Source organism: Alligator sinensis, unplaced genomic scaffold (genome assembly GCF_000455745.1).
Source record: "Alligator sinensis unplaced genomic scaffold, ASM45574v1 scaffold170_1, whole genome shotgun sequence".
In the NCBI taxonomy this organism is placed as follows: Eukaryota; Metazoa; Chordata; order Crocodylia; family Alligatoridae; genus Alligator; species Alligator sinensis.
Genome location: NW_005841863.1, coordinates 1,950,510 through 1,971,816, shown reverse-complemented (window position 1 = coordinate 1,971,816; position 21,307 = coordinate 1,950,510). Strand labels below are relative to the sequence as shown.

General features: G+C 43.1%; 1 protein-coding gene across 1 annotated transcript in view; it reads right to left on the bottom strand.

Moving 5' to 3' along the window:
- The window catches only part of ZNF536 (zinc finger protein 536), a 458,794-nt gene that overhangs the window by 86,803 nt on the left and 350,684 nt on the right, over positions 1-21,307 (bottom strand). Inside the window, exon 6 of the mRNA XM_025216582.1 lies at positions 1,847-1,887. Coding sequence (XP_025072367.1) covers positions 1,874-1,887 — 14 coding nt within the window. The 3' untranslated portion in view covers positions 1,847-1,873. The remainder of the gene's footprint in view (positions 1-1,846; positions 1,888-21,307) is intronic.

Here is a 21,307-nt window from a genome sequence, read left to right as displayed (position 1 = left end):
TTTCTGTAGTTAAAAAATGAATGAGAACTGAGAGCTGGCATTTTCTGAGGTATGCCTTGAGTCTAACGAGAGGTGCCTTGAATCTAAAAAAATTGAGACCCAGTGCCTTAGCGAGATACTTTTCTGTAGTGTTATGAGCTTTATGGTGGATCTTATGAACCCTGTATGAAGTTGATGTAAATATTAATCTGAAAATCTTATTTCACAAACTATCATAGAAATAAATAGGACTTAGACATTGCACTATCCAGAATACCATAGTCATTTGCATTTACATTATTATATTATTACTGTTTGAAATTAAGAGCAAAATAACACACAGCGATCCCAATCAGGATTAGTTCCTACTATATCAAGTGCTGCAACCCCAAATACACACCTGAACAAATTATCCTAAGCCCCACAATTCAGCCAGAACTGACCATTAAGTAGGTCTTGAGGAAAGATTTCATGGAGAGGAAGCTTTTGTACCAGGCACTGTAAACAAAGGTGCAGAAAGAGTTGGGAGAGACACAGAAGCAAGCAATCAAGGCTTGCATTATTGATGAGGCTGGGAAGGCAGGGCAAGCAGCCAATATAGAGATATAAAGGCCTTTAAGTCTAGAAATCTAGGGTCCATTCTAACTATGCAACAACACTTGTTTTATTTTCAATCACATTACCAAAAAAGGACTAAAAGTGACAAAATATTTCCAACTAATTTAGCACAACCACAGGTCTTAGTCAATCATTATATTCAAATACTGTATCCAAATTGGATACTTAAGCCAGGTAAATATACAATTCCAATGAATGATAATAAGGCTGATAGATGTTTTGAAAAGAGAGTTATTTCCAAGCATTTGTATTTTCAAATGGCTGAATTACAGATCCCTAAAACCTGTGCTTTTGTAGTGGAAACTCCAGCAAACCTTTAACTACAATGTCACCTTCTACAAGTTCAGCGTAATAAATACTAGAAATATATAGATTGTAAGACTAAGACATGGATCAATAGCTAGGGATAAAAAGAGAGAGACAAAGATAAGTTCACAGCACTCAAGCAGCATAACAAGAACTTAATAAGAATGTTACGTACACTGTTCATTACTGTTGTGGCATTCCCCACTAAATGTTTCAATAGCTAATTGGGGAATGACAAACAATCATATTGGAAACTGTAAAGAAAATGACATAATTTGTATACTATTTGTAATTAACTACATTTGATCCGTTTCTAATTTCTTTACTATAATGCCATTTACAGTGTTATCTTTTAAAAGAAATGTCCTGGTAGCAGGATGCAAAGTGTCTTAAATTTTGCCTAATTTCACCCACTGTCAACCCCTTGTAATGGCACAGGAAGGCAGGGCTCCTTTGCTACATCATCCTGATGTCAGGTGCTTGTGCCCTATATGAAGATTCAGTCTAAATTACTGATGAGTCATAGTGGCAGGTGCATCTTGTTATCTTCAACCAGGAAATAGAAGGGGTGAAACAGAAAAGGGCCTGCAGGGAAAACTAGGCAGGCACACTTGGAGGAAAGAGAAGTGCTGGCTGATGTTCCTGTTTTGTTATATTTTTAGCTGTTATATTTAAAGTTTGCCCCTAAGAAAGGGGAGGAATTGGATTGCATATATGGTGTATGTATGTTTCTTCATTGGAACGTGGCATCTCATCTGTTTACACTCTCCCCCCACTTCCCACCCTGAAAAGGATTTTTATAAAGTTAAGCATACGGAAATGCATTCAGTTATTTAAATAATGCTAAACTTCCATTGACAACAGAGCCTAGAGAAATGCCCCATAATGTTAACCAGACCCATGAATACAAGGCTTCCAAAATGAAAACAAAGTGTTAAAATACCTGTCTGGATTTTCTCTTGAAAATCAGTCATTGAGAATCATCTGTCAGTAAGACAAAATTAATTACCACATGTAAACTTGGAAAAAAAATCAACATAAATTTAAATATTACAGAATAGTACAAAAGTTGTTTTATAAAAATCCTATTTTAATTAATTATGCATGTTCACCTTTCTAATATCCCAAACTAGCCAAAAATAAACCTGTTTCAATATCCAATTTATGGGGAAAATAAAAAGTTGATTTTTATTTTGCTTTTTTGACTTGAGAAATTCTGGAAAAAGCCTTCTACAAAATACAGTAACTTGCAAAATTCAGTCATCTCTTAAGTATATATTAGAACTTTGGTACTCAAGAAGCCACCTTAGTTGAAGTGTAGATGTGTAAGTTTAGCAGACAGAGCAAATAGAAGCCCTACTAGTTTATTTCCTAAAATTAGGGTAATTATCATGATTCCCCAGTGCAAATGTTATATTAATTTATGCAAATCTGGTTTTACTTATACAATAAAGTCAATTGCTGTAAGTACATTAAACACATCTTTTAAGTTTAAGAAATTAATTTATTCCTGTGTCGAATCTTTAAGGCTTTTTTCAGGAAGGCTAGATTTGTTTACTATAAAAAAAGATGAAAAGGGCATTTGAAATTTGGCAGTGACCACAAGTGCCCACAAACCAAAGGCCTAAGCTGCTCAGTTATGCACAGTCTAGTGGGGTTACTCACGTGAGCACGTAGAACAGGACACGACCCAAACTACCTCCATTAGAATTATGTAGCAGATGAGTGTCAGTGGAATCCACCTCCCACCTCCAAAAACAGATTAAAAAAATCCAGCTGGCATGATACATGTGGTACTTTCACCAATAGAAATCGTTTTTACCTATTAAAGAAACCCAGTCTCTATCTATAATGGGAGCAAAGCATTTGCATTATCTCCTTAAACACTGCTTAGCTTAGCCACTTTTCAACACATAACCCGCTGTCCTCTCAATGAGAACAACTGTTTGATTACAAGGGATGAGATGCAAGCTTGGTCTGGAATTCTGGCCTTGCGCTTGCAGGGCTTGACGAGTACTGATTTTAAGACTGACTCCGAATAGTGTGGGGTTTAAAAAAATATATATACATAGTATAATTTATCCCTAGCTCCATTCCCACTCCTTTTGAGCACCCTGCTTTATAATGCTGCAGCATGTGATTCTATTTGTGTTCGGGGGGGGGGGCATAATTTTAGATTATGTAACAAAAGTAGGGGAATTGGGTTGTATAGTGTATAACCGAAAAAGGGCATAGAGGACTGCAACTGTAATAACCTTCCATGGCTCATTGACGTGGGTAACAGTAAACATTTTGCTTCAGTTTTCTAAATCACCCCTTAACACTGCTTATGTTTAGGCCAAACACCAGATTCTAGATTGCTAAATTCAGTAGGAGTTTTGCTATTGGCTTCAATGAGAACAGGAATTGGCTTTAAGGGCTCACTCTGAGAAAATGATGGATGCCTCATGTTAGCTGTTGAACACTGTCCACTTCCCAGAATCTTTAAGTATGATGCCCTCAAATGCTCATTCTTTCCTTAGAAACAATTATATCAAAGAGTAAATTCTCTGTGGGTGAGTCTACACATGCATTTGATGCGGGACCAGTTTACTAGCGAGTAAACTACATGCGAGTAAACACTCCCAGGTGGGCACCTGCACATGCAGAGACATGGGAGTAGATTTGCTGCTCCTAGCAGCAAACAGCTTCTGCTTCTTGGGGCCCTGCGACAGGCCCCTACTACCACCAGAGGGAACCGAAGGTTCCAGCCACAGCTGCCTGCAGCTACAGGTCATCTTTAAAAGGCAGGCCCACTCCCTGCTCCTTGACCAGCTGTGTTTCTAGCCAGGAGCAGTGTGCAGAGCACAGGGGCAGCACCCAGCAGCTCTCATACCACAGCCTCTGGCACCCCACGCCATAGCTTTTAAAGCCTCTGCCTCTGGCAGTGATGCCCAGTGCCCTGGGCTCCTGCTGGATGCTGCACTGGCCCTACTGACCTGCCACACCAGCTGCTGGCTGGTCCATGGCTATCTGGGCCCTGCTGACTCCCGCATATGCAGTGACCACTTGCCCAGCCCTCCTGTGCTGTCCCAGGGCCACCTCCATGCAGCTGCTGCCTGGACCCCATCCTGCTGGCTGGACCCTGGCAGGGATACCAACAATGGGCTCCAGGATACCACTACCAGAGCTGTTCTTGCCTTCCTGGGCCTCCAGCCTCACCATCTCTGCGCCTACTGGGCCAGCCAGGACTGGTGGCTGCACATCATTCAGAGTAGACCACCTGGGATGGTAAGCAGTGGAGGCATTGTCCTTGACCCAGGGCCACCTTCCTGGGCTTCCAGGAGCAGCTCTGCTCGCACCTGGAGTGGCAGAACACCATCATGCATGTGGACACCTGGCTGGCTATCACCCTACTGAAGCTGGTTACGCCCACCAGCCTCCACTACATGGGCCACCTCTGTGGCATGGGCAAGTCCACTGCTGTGGAGGCTGTCCTGGAGGTGTGTGGAGCCCTCCAGGACATGCTGGGGCACACCGTCATGCATGACCCCCTAGAAGTGGTGGTGGTATTACATGTCCTGGGTTTCCCCCAGTGTATCGGGGCCCTGGATGGGATCCACATCTCCATCATGTGCCCGCCTGATGGCGACTGCCCCTACTACAGCCAGAGGGGCTGTCACTGCATTGTGCTCTAGGCCACCACGGACCAACACAATGCCTTCACCAATGTGAGCACTGGCTGGGTGAGTAGTGCCCACAATGACCATATCTTCTGGAACTCTGCACTGCGAGTCCTGGGGCAGAGCAGGCACTTAGCACTGGGGTGCTGGACCTCTAGCTGGGTGCCATGGTGGTCCCGCCCCTCCTCTTTGGGGACCCCACCTACCCACTCCTCCCCTGGCACATGTGGCCCTGCACCAGGCAGCTGGACCCCTGCCAAACCTATTGCAACAGGTGCCTGGGCCAGATTCGTGCCCTGGTGAAATTCACCTCTGGCTGCCTCAGGGGACATTGGCGCACCCTCACCACTCACCTTGAGTTTGCCAAGGACAACATCCCCCAGGTCATCATTGCAGGATTCATGCTGCATAACATCTGCAAAGTCCAGTAGGAGGAGGCCTGGGTGCAGGTCTAGGCAGAGGAGGCACAGCAGGCAGAGGACACCTGGCAGTGGAAGCATCAGATGCAGGGGCAGCAACAGTGGTGGGCTCCCCCCCACCCGCCGCAGAGGCCCCAACCAAGCTGCACACCCACCAGTGGGGGCTAGGGTACTGGGTGCAAAAGGCACTAGCCAACCACCTCCTCCTGCACTCCTCACTGTAGCCTGTTTGGATAGCTATTCATGGACTGCCCCCCCCCCCCCCCCCTCCACTGGCCACACCCAGCACCACGCTCACTGCAGACAATTCTCAGAAAAACATTTTATTGCTCTCACAACAAACAGACCCCTCCCCTCACTACAGAGGCCATCCCTCCTCCCACCCCAACAACAGAGCCCCTCTACCACTCACACAACCCACCAATAAAACACCCTCTTCTCCGTGCAAATTATTTACAATGCAGTTTGTGTGTGTGCCTTCCTGGGGTGGGTGGCCATGGTGCTGGGTTACCTAGCGAGCAGAGCCTGGGAACAGGCAGCCAGCACCCTGGCCTCTGACTGTTCTCCCCATAGGTGTGCATGCTGTGGCAAGTCTGGTGAGTAGGAGGCTCACCCAGGGGCGATGGCAGCCACTGCTCCCCCAGTACTGGCAGCTCCCCCTCCAGCAGCCAGTGACTAAGGCCAGCAGTACCAGCTCATGGTCCTAGCCCTGCTGCAGGCAGCTCTAGCTCCATGCCCATGTGAAGTCAGGATTAGCTGTGAGGCTGGGGCTAGGTGGGGGGGTGGGGCTAGGTGGTGGGGGACCTAGAGCAGGGGCTTCTGGGTGGGGGAGGCAGCGCTGGACCTCCTCCGAGACCCATGAGGGAGCCTGCTACTGGGCAACGGGTGGCTACCAAGAGGAAAAAGTGGGAATCATGAAGGCAATCACCAGGGCCAGGATAGTGTCCAGCATCCAGCAATCCTCCTGTGTGGCCTGCACTGCCCTGGCTATGACTGTGCCCTGCTCCTGCAGGGCCTCCATGTGCTTGTGCCCTGAACTCCAGGTCTATCCAGTCCCATGACTCCTTCCACCAGTCCTGTGCATCCTCATGATCCTGTCCATGTCCTCTGCCTGCCACCTGTCCTGCTGTTCAACATCCTCCACCCACCACATCTGCACGGCTTCCTGCCAGTCCTCCACAACCATCACCAGTCAGTCCAGGAGGAGGGTCCAATTCTGGGTCCTCCTTCTGTGGATCTGGCTCACCCTCAGGGCTCTGGCTGTGGTTGGTGGTGACCCTGAGGCTGCATCCCAGCTGTCAACTGTGGCCTCTCCCCCACATGCAGCTGCAGGGCCTACAGAGCCATAAGAAAGAAACTGTTTGTGAGAGTTTGCAACATTTCTGTACCTGGGGGTCATGCACTGCCTGGCTTGATTGGGGGTTGGTCATGCCTGGGTGCCCAGGGACCATGGTAAGTCAGCCGGGCAGGTCCAGGCTCAGGCAGCCACCACTCAAGCCCCCCATCTCCGCTTGCTCCCCAGGGGCTGGTGGATTGTTGGGGGTTGGCCACAGGTATTCCCAGGTTGGGACAGGCCAGGCTCCTGGCAGCACTTGCTGCCACAGCTATAGACCCCACTGTCCACCCTTCTCCTGCAGTCCCACTGATCTCCTGTGCTGCCACCAAGCCCACAGTGCCTGGGTTCAGGGGGCCTGGGGCTCCCAGATGACTGGGATGAGGAGGTGCCTGTGCCCCCACCCTCCTCACAAGGGACCTCTCAGGGAAGGTGCCCTGGGGTCAGCCCCCCCAATCGTGCTGCTGCACCTTGAGTGTACCCCTGCTGTGCATCCCAGGCACTGTGCGAGGAACTGTTTGCATTGACTGAGGGGTGCCTGACTCACTAAGCTCTGATGATGATGGTTACTATGGTGCCCCAGGCAAACCTCAGCACCTGGCATGGAACCCTGAGCTTTGATATTACAAGGAGCAAGCCTGGGCTGCCCCGCAACCTCCACTGCCACCCAAAGGCTCTGGCTATGCTACATGTCCCAGCTCCCCGCAGATGAGGAGGACATCGCCAATGGCATTGACGCATTCCTCAGCATGCGAGGCCCATGCCTGCCTAGCTCCAGGGACATCGGCTGCTCAAAGTTTTGCACTGTCTCCTGCCTCCCTGCGAGCTGTGGGGGTTGAACCTAGGGGCCAGGCCTGCCGGGGATGGGGATCAGGGATGAGGCTGACGGCAGGGGCCGGGGCAGTGGGCAACTTCCCCCCCCAGCGTGGGGCTTACCACGTGGCAGGGCTGCAGCTCCAATTGGCTGCAGCTCCAGCCCTGGGGAGAAGATGGTGCTACTGGAGGCTTGCAGTGACATGATCAGCTGCACCGTGTGGCTGGGGCTGGGGCTGAGGCTGCAGATCTGTCAGGGCGGGCACTGGCCCAGGCTCCCTGAGCTCCCTGTTGAATGCTGGGGGTAGGGAGCAAGGCAGGATAGGCTGCTGGTGCCCCAAGGGGCCTTCCCCTGGCGACACATCACTGCAGGTGCCAGGATGGAGCAAGGGCTCAGGCAGGTTGCCCATGCTGCTGTACACAGCACAGCTGTGGCTGGGTCCTAGGCTGTAGGGATAGTGTCCAGTTGTTGCATAAAGGTCATGTACGGATGATTGTGGTTGGTGATGGTGACACACCATGCCCGCAAGGCCTTGATCTTTCTGCAGCACTGCCATACTGAGTGGTTGTGCCTCTGCTCCCGCATCTGGCCTCACAGCCCCTCATAAATGTGGGCACTGAAGCACCCACTCTGCATGAACTTCTACTTCACCTCTGCCTCACCCCACAGTGCCACAAGGTCACCAGTCTCCTCCTGTGACCAGTTGGGGCCCCAGGTGGTGGCATATGGCTTTGGCAACAAGGCAACTGGGGCTCCTGTGCCAGCTCTCTGGGCTCCTGTGCAGCTGTCCCTGTGCTGCCAGGCCTGGGCAGCTGCCTGTAGTGCCCAGCAGAGAGGCATGGCATGGGACTAAGAGTCGTGTGGCAAGGTGATGCCCTGCAGCACCTGCAGGGTTTGAGCAGGCTTCTGGGGGTTGGCTTCAGGCAGATGGCACTGGCCCCTGTAGCCAGGACCTGGCTGCAGCTGGGCCCAGGTGCTGGCAGGCCTGGCAGAAGCCTGCAGCAGCAAGGGCCTGGAAGCCGCACAGTACTGCACTGCCGGGCAGCGGCATTGGGCTGGAAGCAGGCTGGCACAGATAGCCCACAGCACGTGTAGTGGCAGCAGAGACCAAGAGTCCCCTCAGGCTCCCTGCTGTTGTGCCCCAGGGCTCAAAATGCCTGCAGGCTTTTAAACAGCCTGTGGCTGGGGCTGCCATAGAGGTGGTCCAGCCCTGGGGCTGAGCTCAGGCTGGCCTTCTAGTGGTAGGGCTGATCAGGAGCAAATCTGCTCCTGGTGTGTGCCTACATGTGTGTACTTGGGCACAGTAAGTACTTGGGAGTAAATTTGCTACTTGCATTTGCAGGTAGCAAATTTACTCACAAATAGCAAAGTCTACTGCGTGGTAAGTGTATGCGCATGTAGAAGCACATGCTTACCACACAGTAAACTATGCTACTGCACAATAAAGCATCTCACGTAGATGCACCCTGTAGATACTTGGTACTAGTAGCCCTAACTGTCAGATAAGTAGAAAACTAATGGCATGCATAAATTAAAATGAAGAAGGGACAATATTGAAAAACATTAAACCAAGTCCTAATCCATGTCTAAATACAAAGCTTACGGATTCACTGAAAATGTACTGGAAGCAGCAGAGTATTCAAGCACCTTGGGAGGGAATGCCTCACACCACAGTCAGCAATCCTCTTGTGATGCCCTCAGACCGATTCTGGGTGGCCATGTTAGAAGTCGTTAGTCCCCTTCTTTGATCAGAACCTTGGTAATGAGAGATCCTCTGTTGTAATTGTTTTTTTAGTTAAGAGACTGTCTCAGGGAAGTTTCCACATACCTCCTCTCAAAAAATCTCTTAAATTCAACTTAAGTTCACCAAACAATCTCGCCAGCCAGCCATTCTTCCATTAAAAAGAGGCTACCAACCTAACCCAAACTGCTTTCTCTCACTCGTGTCCACTGGTATTTTGGAGACATATGGTACACTTGTCAGTAAATTGCTTTGCACACCAAGAGTATGGTAGTATGGCAGAAATAACTGACTTTCAGTAAGACTTGAATTCATTTATCTAATTCACCAGTCTGGAACAGGTTATTTTTTTTGCTAAGAAAATACATAAATTGAAAAGGGAAAATTATAAAAAGCACAAAGTTGGTCACCAGTAGTGCTACAGCCACTGTAGCAGGTATCCCCTCAAGATCTTCTTTAGCAAATCAAATGACAGTTACAGAACATGATCATAATGCTACCACTTTGGAGTCAAGAGAAGCCCTACAGTTTCTGGTGCACTAGAAACATGTCAGCAGCATATACACAGAGACAAATTTGAGAAAGAGCACTGTAGCAAGCACTTTGAATTGTAATGCCAGAAACCTCTCCCCAGACTGGAAAGGACAGGGTATGCAGCAGGCTCTGATCCTTTTGGAAGATGACACTTCTTGGGCCTCTCATGACACACTCTGAGGCCATGTACAGAGAAACACTGGTACCTTCTTTATTACCCCACTCCCTGGCTATGTGGAAGGTCAGAATGGAAGCCCCTCTTAAGGAACTGGTAAAGCATCCTGCTGAGAACCTTAAAAAATAAATGAAAATGAGCGCTGGTTGCCAAACTAGAAAAATCAAGTATTGTACGGAACAACAGTAGTGATATATATAGCTACCTCAACCCTCTCCTCCTCCTCCTCCTCTACTGAACAAATTGTTAAAAGATCCAACAATCTGTTGAACTACAACCCTCAATATGGTCACATCATGTTAAAAGTGCACACAAAAAAGGGTCTTGTAAAACAGGAGCCACAGAGGTTTAGATATGGTTTTGGATTTGACCATATCAATGCAAATTAGATTTTGAAAAACATTCAGAACAGTCTAGATTATAACTACAGTTTTTAGATTCATTTAATCTAAAATCCAATCACATAACCACTTATGCATCCTTAAGATCTTCTTCACTTTGCTTTAAAAACTACATTTGTCACAACTGTCTTTGGTCCAAATATTATACTTTTAGGGTGCTAATAATCATGCAGCTCCCCACTGTAATTCATGGTGCTTAATGGAAAGTGCTATGAGTTACAATGAACCACTCAATCTAACAGTCATTCACTGTTTGGTCAGGGGGGGATTGAGCTCTGCTTTGGAGCTGATCCAGGGGGGAGAGGCTACATGAGGGGAGGGGAGGAGAGGGATCTTCATCTGGGATTTGTCCAGTCTGTGCTGGGGGTGGGGGCAGGCGGATTGGAGTCTCACACCCCAGGGGCACTCCAGTCTACCCACACCACCCCCCAGCACAGGCTGGGCAAACCTCAGACAGACCTCCATCCTAAAGACAGCATCAGGGGTGCAGCTGGGCTGATGCAGCTCAACCCTGCTCCTGGGGAGGGAAAAACAGAAGTTAATAAAGGTGCTCTGCTTCTGAGAAACTACCATTTCCCCACTCCTGCTAGCTTCCAGCATGCTGGAGGGTCCAGGGGACACCTAAAGCAATGACGACATTCTGGCCATAAGGCAGAGCATCTCCCTAGAGGACCCAGCCTCCAGTTGCTCTGGTGCACACTTCTGGAGCATGCGCTGTGCCAATTTTTTTTGCAGCCTTTTTTTTTTTATACCAGGAGTTCCTGGTATCAAATTTGCAGCATCGTGAACAGTTGCACGTGTGCCGTGTGGGGTTTGTGGTGCCTTAGTTTTGAGGCACCACAAACTACATATGCGTGTTCATCTGAATGCTCCCTTTGTGGTGTTTTCTTCTTTTCAACTGTAGTTCTTTTTAAATTTTCCAACTTATTTTTACACTATAATCAAAAAGAATTAAATTTGGAGCTTCCAGGGACATAGTGACAATCTGCAGAACATCTAATACATGATAAAACCAAAGAGGAGATACAGGCAGAACAAATGGAGTGATAACCTTCCTGAATGTGAGAACCAGCAGGCAAAAATATTGTTACAATGGGATGTCCTTCTTGCTGGTGCATCTAGAGAGAACTGTTTTTTTCACCATATAGTGACAAAGGCCACCAAAATGTGATTTCCAAACATTTTCATTATGGTTGGTGGATCCATGCATATCTGCTAATAAAACAGTAACTTATGGCAAGCTTCAAAGCTGTTGTAACACTTCTATACTCAGGCACTGTCTACGAGGCCTGTATCTATGCCAAGATGTCTTTGGTTGCCAAAATGTGAAAATGAATAATGCTGGACACCATTTTTACTTTCCTTTCCTCTCTCAGCTGAATACATTTAAACAAAAAGATTCAAAACCAAAAAAACCCTAAGATTCTTAATAGCAGTTGAACATTCAGCAGATGGTACCATCTAGACCCATCTAATTCTAGGCCAAGCAATCTAAATCCCAGTTGTAAACAAGAAATAAATAAATTTTAATTGTGATGAATAGGGGAGAAGAATGACAAATTGAGAAGGCTACAGGTAGTGAGTGCCTCTTTCTCTCTCTCTCTCTCTCAAGCTTGGAATATAAAGGACAGTTGTAATATTTAGGAGTGGTCAACATGGCTCACATAAGCCTGATTCATTGTTATTCATAACAATGTCAATCCAATAGCCACTCCTGATTTACATTAATGTAAATGGAATCAGAACCAAGTCCAATCTCACTTTCATTCTCTAAGAAAATACAGGAAGTGTAACAGGAAACATCAGTTTCCCAAATGCCTGCACTGAGAAAATGTGCGCCACAGCTGGAGAGATGAAACCCCAGCAAAACTGGGAACAATGACTGCTGCCCAGCACATGTAGTGAAGGGATGTATAGGATATTCACGTGAGTGCGTACCATGCTCTCCATATTGTTTAAACTTGCTCATCATCAACTTCCCTCTGTACATGTAGCTAAATTACAAATGGCTCAATGCTAACAAAACATAGCAAATTAAGACAGAATCAGGTCAGACTTCTGTTTGAATTATCTAACTGAGTTTCTAACCTGGCATAGTATTTGTCCACAGCCAAAAAAAAAAAGTCAGAAATGAATATAAAAGAACCTACAGCAGCTAAAACCTGTGAGCCATAGAATATATAAGAGACTGAGACACAGATACTCTATTTATGGGTACAATCTACACTACCAAAATGATTTGGGGGCATTACCTGAATGGTGATCTCCAGTCAGGAGCTAATACTCAAATTCTGGATTGATTTGTGGGTGGAATACTGTGGGTACAAAGTGCATGTATTGAAGGAAGAGACCAGCATACTGAAAATGTACCCCAAAACAGCATAATAGACAGCCACAGGAATATACAATGTATAATTTGTGGAAGCATAAACCTAGATTTTCCTATAAATTGTATTATTCCAATTATTGCACTATTAAATCTTGGTTTTGTTTGTTTGTCCTGCTTTTTGGCATTTCTATCATTTCCAGAAAGTGCAAATTTGAACAACCCCCTCCTCCCACCCCGCCACTAAAAAACCCACACACATACATGGAATGTATTTTTATATGTACATTATTACTGGGAGAGGTTGTTTTATTTTTATTTCCTTTTATTTTATATTTGGGATTCCTTTCCAAGAGACATTTTAATGGTCTTTCTATAGGTTAGCCTCAAACTGAATTCTTGTGTAAATGCAAATATTGTAGCTATATAGTCAGGAGCATACTAATACATTCCCTTTCATGGGAAGCATACAAATATTCATCCGTTTTCTATATGAAATGTAAAACTTCACAGGTTCTGTTTGAGCTCATTATTGACTAGTATCTTAAGCTTGACAAGTGCTTAGAAGGAGCTTTCCAAGATAAGTTTGTAGTTAAGCATATGGTAAGCTCGTCCAGTCCATATGACTGGTTGAGCATCGACCACTACTGTTGATACACTTTTTGCTCAATATTATGACAGTATTTGTCAATGAAAATTAAATTGCTGTCAAACTTATCCCACTAACTTACAGCACAACACTCAGCCAGCTCTGTGACTCAAGCCAGCTCTGTGACTCAAGCCAATAAGACCTCTTCTAAATACTCATCCATTTTCGCCACTTCTGAAAAGGCCCTTAAGGATTTAAATGTGGCTTTAGCAATAATGAATATGAGTTTTCAGAGATTTTTAAGTCACTTGGAAAAATACTGCATTTTATTCTAAACCATTATATATATGAAATCACATTTAGTTTATGTAGGGCCAAATTTTGGCAGATTTCCTTAATTGCCTTTTTTAGAATTTTCCAAATTGGTGAGCATAGCTGATGAAAAAGAATGTGGAAAATGCTTGCATGATTATCAGCAAATTATGTAATTGTGCATGCCGTTACCTATTTGCACGCACAATTATGACAAAATGGATGCATTTGAAAATGTTGATCCTGACTTTGCAAGCACTTACATATATAAGGAGCAGCTTGTACTCATGTGCAAACATTGATTTGGGTGTGTGTTTGCAGTTTCAGTACTTTGCTTTGTATGAGTAAGCAACCTAAGTAAAATGCAGCCAAGAAATCTTAATATACCAGACATTTAAATCAAAGATTACTGCATTTACTCTACAAGATCAAGTTCAGTAGTAGCTTATTAGTGTTATTTGGTTGGATGTTTTTAAAAATATATATTATTGATCTCTTTTTACTTTTGAATTTCCTTTTACATACAGATATTTAACAAATTGAACGTACTACCCAACTGCAAAATTATATTGCTCATGACACTTTCTTCCAGGTCATTTAAACTTTCCAAAGAAATGTATTACAAACATTTCTGGACTTTTACATCACACTTGAAGAAAGTTTAAAGAAAGATGCTGGTAATGAATAAGCACTTTGGCAGGAAAAATATATAGACAGGTGTATCAAGTGCAAAATTATATCAATTTGCAAGAAGTAATCAGAGTAATAGTTACCATTTTTCATTCTGTGTGTAACCCTCACCCCTACACACATGAATCCAATTTTACCTACCATCTTAAGAAAATACTTTCATAGTAAGGCTGACTTACAGGATCAGTCTGGAATTTTACCTCTTTGTTATTGTTCCCTGTATCTTTCATAAATGGATTTTCTCATTAGAATGAGCAGTTAGTACCTAAAAATCTTCAATCCAATTTTCAGTGTTTGCATACACAACATTTATTGAAAAAGTCCAGCACCAAATTTTACTATTTCTGGCTGTATTCTGGAAACTATTTGCTAGTGCACTAGCATACTGCAACAATTTTCTGGGATGAAACATTGTTTATATGAAACAAACAGTATTTTAAGCATGTATTGTGCTATTCAGAGAACAAAGCAAGTAAGGATACCCAACTTTCAACTGGATTAGGCTACGTAGCTCATTAAGAAAATCTTATCCAGAAGGTCTTTTACATTAATGGGAGATAAATCAGAACCCTTAGTAGAGGCTTTTCATTTATATTATGTCAAGTAATGAACAAGAATATGCAACCAAAGGTAGCACAGGCCTACAAAATTTTGCCATAGCTAACATAGCTAACTATCCTATAAACAAATATTGGCCCTTGGAAGTGTGTGTGCATATACGTATACATTCATATGTATGTATGTATGTATGTATGTGTGTGTGTGTGTGTGTGTGTGTGTGCGCACGCGTGCATTTCATTAGAACCAAAACGCCATCTGTGTCTTAAGTTATACAGCCAAATTCAATAGGAGGTGTATATATATGTAAAATTGGCCCTTGGAAGTATGTATGCATGTGTATATATATGTAAACTGGGTCTCCATAAAATCCTTGTGCACAACCTAAGTTATTAAAGTTTAAAAGCGCACACGTACTTTATGAAGACCCTGTACATACGTGTGTATAAAGGTATGTACGTATGTGTACATGTATGTATGTGTGTGTGTGTGTGTGTGTATATATATATCCATACATATACACATACATACATACCTACATACATACATACTTCCAAGGGTCAATTTTACATATATATACACCTCTTAATGAATTTGGCCATATAACTTAAGAGACAGATGGTGTTTTGGTTCTAATGAAATAACTAATAGGGACTTGAATCTTTGTAAAACTTGCTGACACTAAGCCTCCTTTCTGATCTTGCACCAACAGTGGAACCAACAACAGTTTAAGCTTGTATTGTGACAAAAGTCAAAAGTGAGACATTTTTCACTCTTCTGATTAAGGACTGCAGTAAAACAAACCATAGGCCCTGGGGCTTCTCTACTGTTGCAAGATTTCTGTAGGGGCTACAGGGAAGTGCCAGGGGCTGTTGCATGCTGAGCTTTTAGACATAACCAGTTTTCTACCTTAGACTTCAACAGGCCAAATTTCAGTTGAAGCCACTTTATCCATTGCCTCGATTTGACAGTTTGTTGTTCTTAGCTGCTAGGAACACAGCAGTGTCCCTAGAATACAGATATGAAATTAAAATGTGAAACAGAACAATGTGCACATTTGTTTCTTCTATTGGGAGACACACACATAAAGATTATTGAGATGAAAAAAAGATATAAAAGAAGAAAGAATTTCAGAAATGACAAGTGCACATTAAGCATCAACATTTTTAAACCTACATATTTCTTTGAGAAATTATTTGCAACTCAAAGCAGTACACATTGCTGGGCAATGATAAGCAACTGAAGCAGCAATTAGCTGGAGACTCTAGAATAGAAAAATGTGAGAAGACTGATACATATCTATGTTTCAAGGCGATAATGTCACATGGGCCTATCACAGTTTCAGAACATTGATGGTGGAATTTCAGTCCCACTCTCATATCCAGTACAGAAAGAGGTACATTTTGGCAGTTTAACAAGCCAATGTGGGTGGCAAGGTAGCTGCAAATTTAAGCATGAATGCTCTGGATGTGGGGGCTTGCACCTGATTACCAGATGCTTCAAGCAGATGGCCAGGGAGAGGAGAGAACAAGGCTCATGGTTGCTTCGATAGGGTTACAAAAAGCACCAAAAACCAGTGAGAACAGAAAAAAGACTGCTTTTCTGGCTACACAAGATATCAAGATCAACAGAACCACAGACATACTATATACATTCTGCACTGGTACAAGGCGTAAGCCACAGAATTTGACCAGGGATTCAAAATTAACACTGAAGGTGATAGAAAAAATAGTTTGCAGTTAAACACGATGGCTAGCTGTCATCTGAGCACAGGGTACTGAATAACATTTGGGTTTCCTTTTGAAGAGTTCTGCAGAAAGTTACAGGAGACTTTACATTGATGCCTCATTTATTGCATGCAGCATAGGAGATAATATATGCCCTATCTGTGTGATTTCAAATGAGTTGTTCAATAAACAGTCAAAAGTGTCAGGTGTTGCAGTGAAGGGCCATTACAGATGAAAGCCAAAATTAAACAGATTTTTTTTTTCATTTTTAATCAAAGACCCCAGGCATTGCAGCAAATAATATTCTGTAAGAAAAGGCAGGAAGCAAAGGTGTGATGTGGGTATAATCTTAGGAATTTGATTCTACTCCATGGTGGCAAGTAGATGGGCAAAACCTTTCAGTGGCTTCACTCCTACATTACAAGAGGGTTGGCTGTTGTTCTGTTCTTCAAATCATTCTATATAAAATGCTAGGTATGAAATCATGCGTCTAGTTAGTTTTCAGATGGGAAACTTCTAAAGAGACCCTCTTTTGAGGCACTCTTTTCTCTGATGTCATTTATGAACAGATGCTATACCATAGCTATGGGAAGAGGTATTGACATAAAACATAAAGGCGCTGTGACCTGAAAGCATTAAGATCCTTATAGCATCCTTGGTAAAAATGAGAGGTTTAGGGCTGGTTTTCTGGATAAAATCCCATTCTGATAATTACATACTTCCCACTGTAGTTTCAGTTGAATGTCTTACCACCCCCAGGACCCCACCCCAACTCTCCTGCATAGCACTGCCACAGGATTTCCAAGCCAGAGATGACTGCATTCCATGCATTCACTGGTTGATGAAATGATCCACGTATACACAATTGCTACATAAATATAGAACACAGTATTATTATAAAGAAAAAAACCCACTGTTCTGTAATAAACAGATAGAACCTAATTATGTAGTCCAGCACACAAAGCTCCTCCTGACTTCAATACATGAACATGCAGTAGGATTGGGCCCATAATGACACATGTGATAAACAGACTCTCGGTGTTAACTATGCATTTAGAATACCATAAACATACATTATTCTGTTAAACATTGTGAAAGATGAAAATGGACCAATATGCCATATATGATGCCCATAAAATATAGCCTTGATTCTGTATACCCAAACGGTGATTTTGGTCTTTTACCCACTAAGTCAAGAGGAGATAGAGGGACCACTCTCCTTCTGGGTGACCTGAGGGGCCAAGCCTACACTTAATTTAGCTACAGTGCTGGGGCTCTGTCCTTTCACGTGTGAACAAAGTGCCAGTTAGGAAGAGTAAAAGGGAGGAAAAAGTCCAATTATTGGCTTCTTCCTGCTACCTAGGGCTTGGGTCCCAGCTTTTGGAAGCACCTTATATGAGGAAACATGCTACATGAGGAAGCCAGATGGCAACTTAGGGAGGCCTCAAGATGGAGAGCTGACCTTAGTAAAGAAAGAAAGAAAGAAAGGAAAAACAATGGATTTGCAAAATTTCCTACCATATTCTGGCCACGGGAATTTTTTGCTTGACATCTGACTGACAATCTGACACAGACTCTTTTTACTTCCCTACTGCAAGCAGTTTGGCACATTTTTAATACATACAGATCCAATTTTTTTTCAAGAAATTGAGAGTACAGCACTTAAATGAATGAGCTAAAGCAGAAAATGAAAGCCAACAATAGCTACAGAGAAGAAACAAGAAGCTTACTTACTGTGGCCTCTCCTCTTTAGCGTTCTAATCATTACAGTACATCCGCTCAGCATTACTTTTTCCTTCTGCACAAATAATTAAAGAAACACCTGTGTTCTTTTCATTCAGTAAAGAAAAGCCACTCTTACAAGCTTATAATTTTTTACTGTTTCATCAGACAGAACAAGTGTGATTTACAATTCCAAGGCTTCAAAAGTGGGGGGGAAAGGCTACCAGTGTCGATTGGAAAAATTAAAAAATACTCCTAATAATGATAACGGCAGCAAAGTTAACAATAATCTGCTTCCAAATGGCCAGTGCCTATACGCAACTTTGAAATCTGAATAAACTCCTGGAGGTGACTCTCTGCCAGCATTTACTCCTATGCCAGCTTTCTCACAAACGAACAGCTTGTATCTCCATGAAAACCAATGGATGGAACAAATTGTATTAAATTATGTAAAATGATACTAAAGAGCACAATCTACCAGTAAAAAATATATTTAAAAATTGGAAAATCTTGTTTTAATAAATTTGAGAAAATTATAAGGGACAATTAGGTGAGGAAAATGCTAAATTTTTATTGCACTTAAAGGGATGTCTCTTGGCTATCAGCAAGAAATGAGATTTATCCTTTCATAGGTCAGACAAGCATAATTCTTTGGTGCCTTTGACACCTGTGAGTTATTTAGCCTTCCTCATACTTTTGCATGTAGAGAAATCCCATCTCTATGAAGCTGAGCACAGCCCTGTGACAGTCTCAAATTGTCCCTCCCCATCATGCTGTAGGAGCTGTCACTGCATATTATGTATCCAAATTTCCTTCCATTTCATGCAGACCCTTTTTTTTTTTGAGGGTGTAGGGGATGTAAATAACTGTAATTAGCACCAAATTTGCTATATACTCAGAAAATGATTAAGAATATTTCAGACACCTTTATGAGGACTTTTGTAATTTAAATATACTGCTATGCCTGGGCAGAGAACATTCCAGTAACTTTGACTGAAATGGTTTTTAAATTGATGGTTTCCAAGCATGAGTCAGTTAATCATGAACAAAAAGATCTGACTATTTCTGCACCCAGGGTGGCAGAAAGGGTAAGGTTGTGAGAGCTCTTGGCTGGCTTGAGACTTTAAATGACACTATATTGGCATACAATAGGAAGTCATAATTCAGGGCTTTGTTCAGATAATACACAGCTCCATGGTTGCTGAGACACAGAATTTCTGCAGGCTTGTGCAACTTAGTACCCAAGGAGCCAAGTCATATTTTAGGAAACAAAACCATCTCCCTGCTAAGGTAGTGGGACACAAGTTCTAGTTTCCATTGCTCACTGGATGAGTCCCTTAGTGTCTGTTGTGGTATAGGGCCAAGCCTGGTGATGTAAAGGGTTTCCACTGAGCCTGCTTGGGAAGACCTGTGGAACTGGTACTGGAATTATTTTACTCTGAGCTGCCAGACAAAAAGCCTACACTTGAACTGCTGCACAGCTTTAAAACTGTACCATTGCTTATGCTGCAGAACAAAAATGAATGAATCAGAGTGAACACCCCCAGTCAGAGAGAGAGAGCCACTAATCCAATCCTAAGATCAGTCTTAAGGTAAAAGGTGTGCATGTGCATGTATGTGTGTGTATGTGCATTTCTTACAAGAACTGTAGGATCTTGATTCTTGGTTGCAATATACTGTTTGATTATCCTTGATCTGTGCTAAATCACACCTCTAACTCTTTCCAGCCTACCTATGGAAGAACATTGCTATTTTATTGGAATCGAGTAGAATTTGCACTTCTAGTTTTACCACGTTGTTCCCCGGAGCAGATCTTTGCAATCCTAAAAAAATTAAAAAATTACTTCTGCAGCCACTAAATCACATACAAGAACATCTCAGCAGGACAAATGAGCATTGTAGCTTCCCATAGTCACATGCACTACAGGGAGTCACAACTAATTTCCACTCTGAATAGATCTTATGCAGACCTGGAAGCTTCTCCTGTCTACCACTGAATAACGTTGGGTTCCTGTAAAAACTCACTTTTTGTTTGGAGAGCTGAAGACTTTTTAAGGCCCTGGGTTATAAATTGAGAATTGTCATTATTTCTCCTCTGCCTAGCTATATGCTAGGTTATGGAACCATTATACTGAAAAGGTAAATAAGACACACAAACATTTACACTATTGACAATAATAGTTTAAAAATCATAGGGAACAAAACTAGGATTTTCTAATACAACACAACAGTGCAAAGTTTATTTTTGCGAACAGGGACAAAACCCTTCCTCAAAGGGTTAACACTTTGACTTTACAAATAACATTTCCCTGCCTATGTGATCCAGTTGCCATTGACAGCCTACCCTTGTGACTCACAACAGCTGGAGTTTCTAAACTGGCAGCATCTCAGTGTGGCATCAGGAAATTTAGGCTAAAAACATAAAAAATAATCCTAATAAATTCTGAAAAATGGCGAGGTGTAAAGCTCCAAGCACTAAAAAAGCATCCTTCTAGAGAAACTATTTTTAAAAAGGCTATTAAGAGGTGTGAAAGCAAAGCTGTCTATTATGTTTCTAAAGAAAGGTACCAAACGCTTACTTTTCATACCAACAAATTCTGAGTGACCATTTTTGACAGACAGTTAGCACAAGGTGAGTGCTAGTCAGTGGGCTGCAGACCAAAAAAAGTCTCCTGGGTGTAAATTATAAAACCTGGTACACTAGAATGACCAAAGAACTGTGAAGAAAATTGAACATGCCTAAACACTTGGTTTATATCATCTGAATGAAACCGGATCGTCACTGATATCAGCTGGGTTTGTCTCTGGTCTCCTTTTTTACACCAACATAACTTGATGTTTCCAAACTAACAGGTACTAGACTTATGCTTTTCATGCTAAAATTGAAAAGAAAAAAAGAAAAGGAAAGCACCTTGTGAAAAACGTTTCCTGTCTCTATGTGTAATTCCCATTAAAAATGTAAGTGGAAAGACTGTAATACCAGCATTGACACCGGGATCAGAACATGCTCAGGACTGGAGGGGCAGATACATCTAATCTGAATGCTTCAATTTAATTTTTATAACAGTTTTAAAAATAGAGCTTTGTGTTGAATTTTAAGCTTCAAATACTTTCAAATAATTTATTCTAAAAAGAAAAAAAACAGGCTGACAGTGAGTAAATAAGCAGGAAAATTACTTAGAGTGGGATTTGAACACAAGCCTTATATAACTGCGTTGGGCCACTGATGGGTTACCCATTTAGAACTGTTCTTTTTTAAATGCAACACATTGCCTGTTTGTCCGTGTGCAGGTTGCCATTTGATCTCGCATCTAGCCTATGCTGCAGGAAATGCTGCATTCAACAACTCCTCAGGTCTGTCTGTAATTTGACTGAACTTTAAATACTGTCAAATTCTGTTA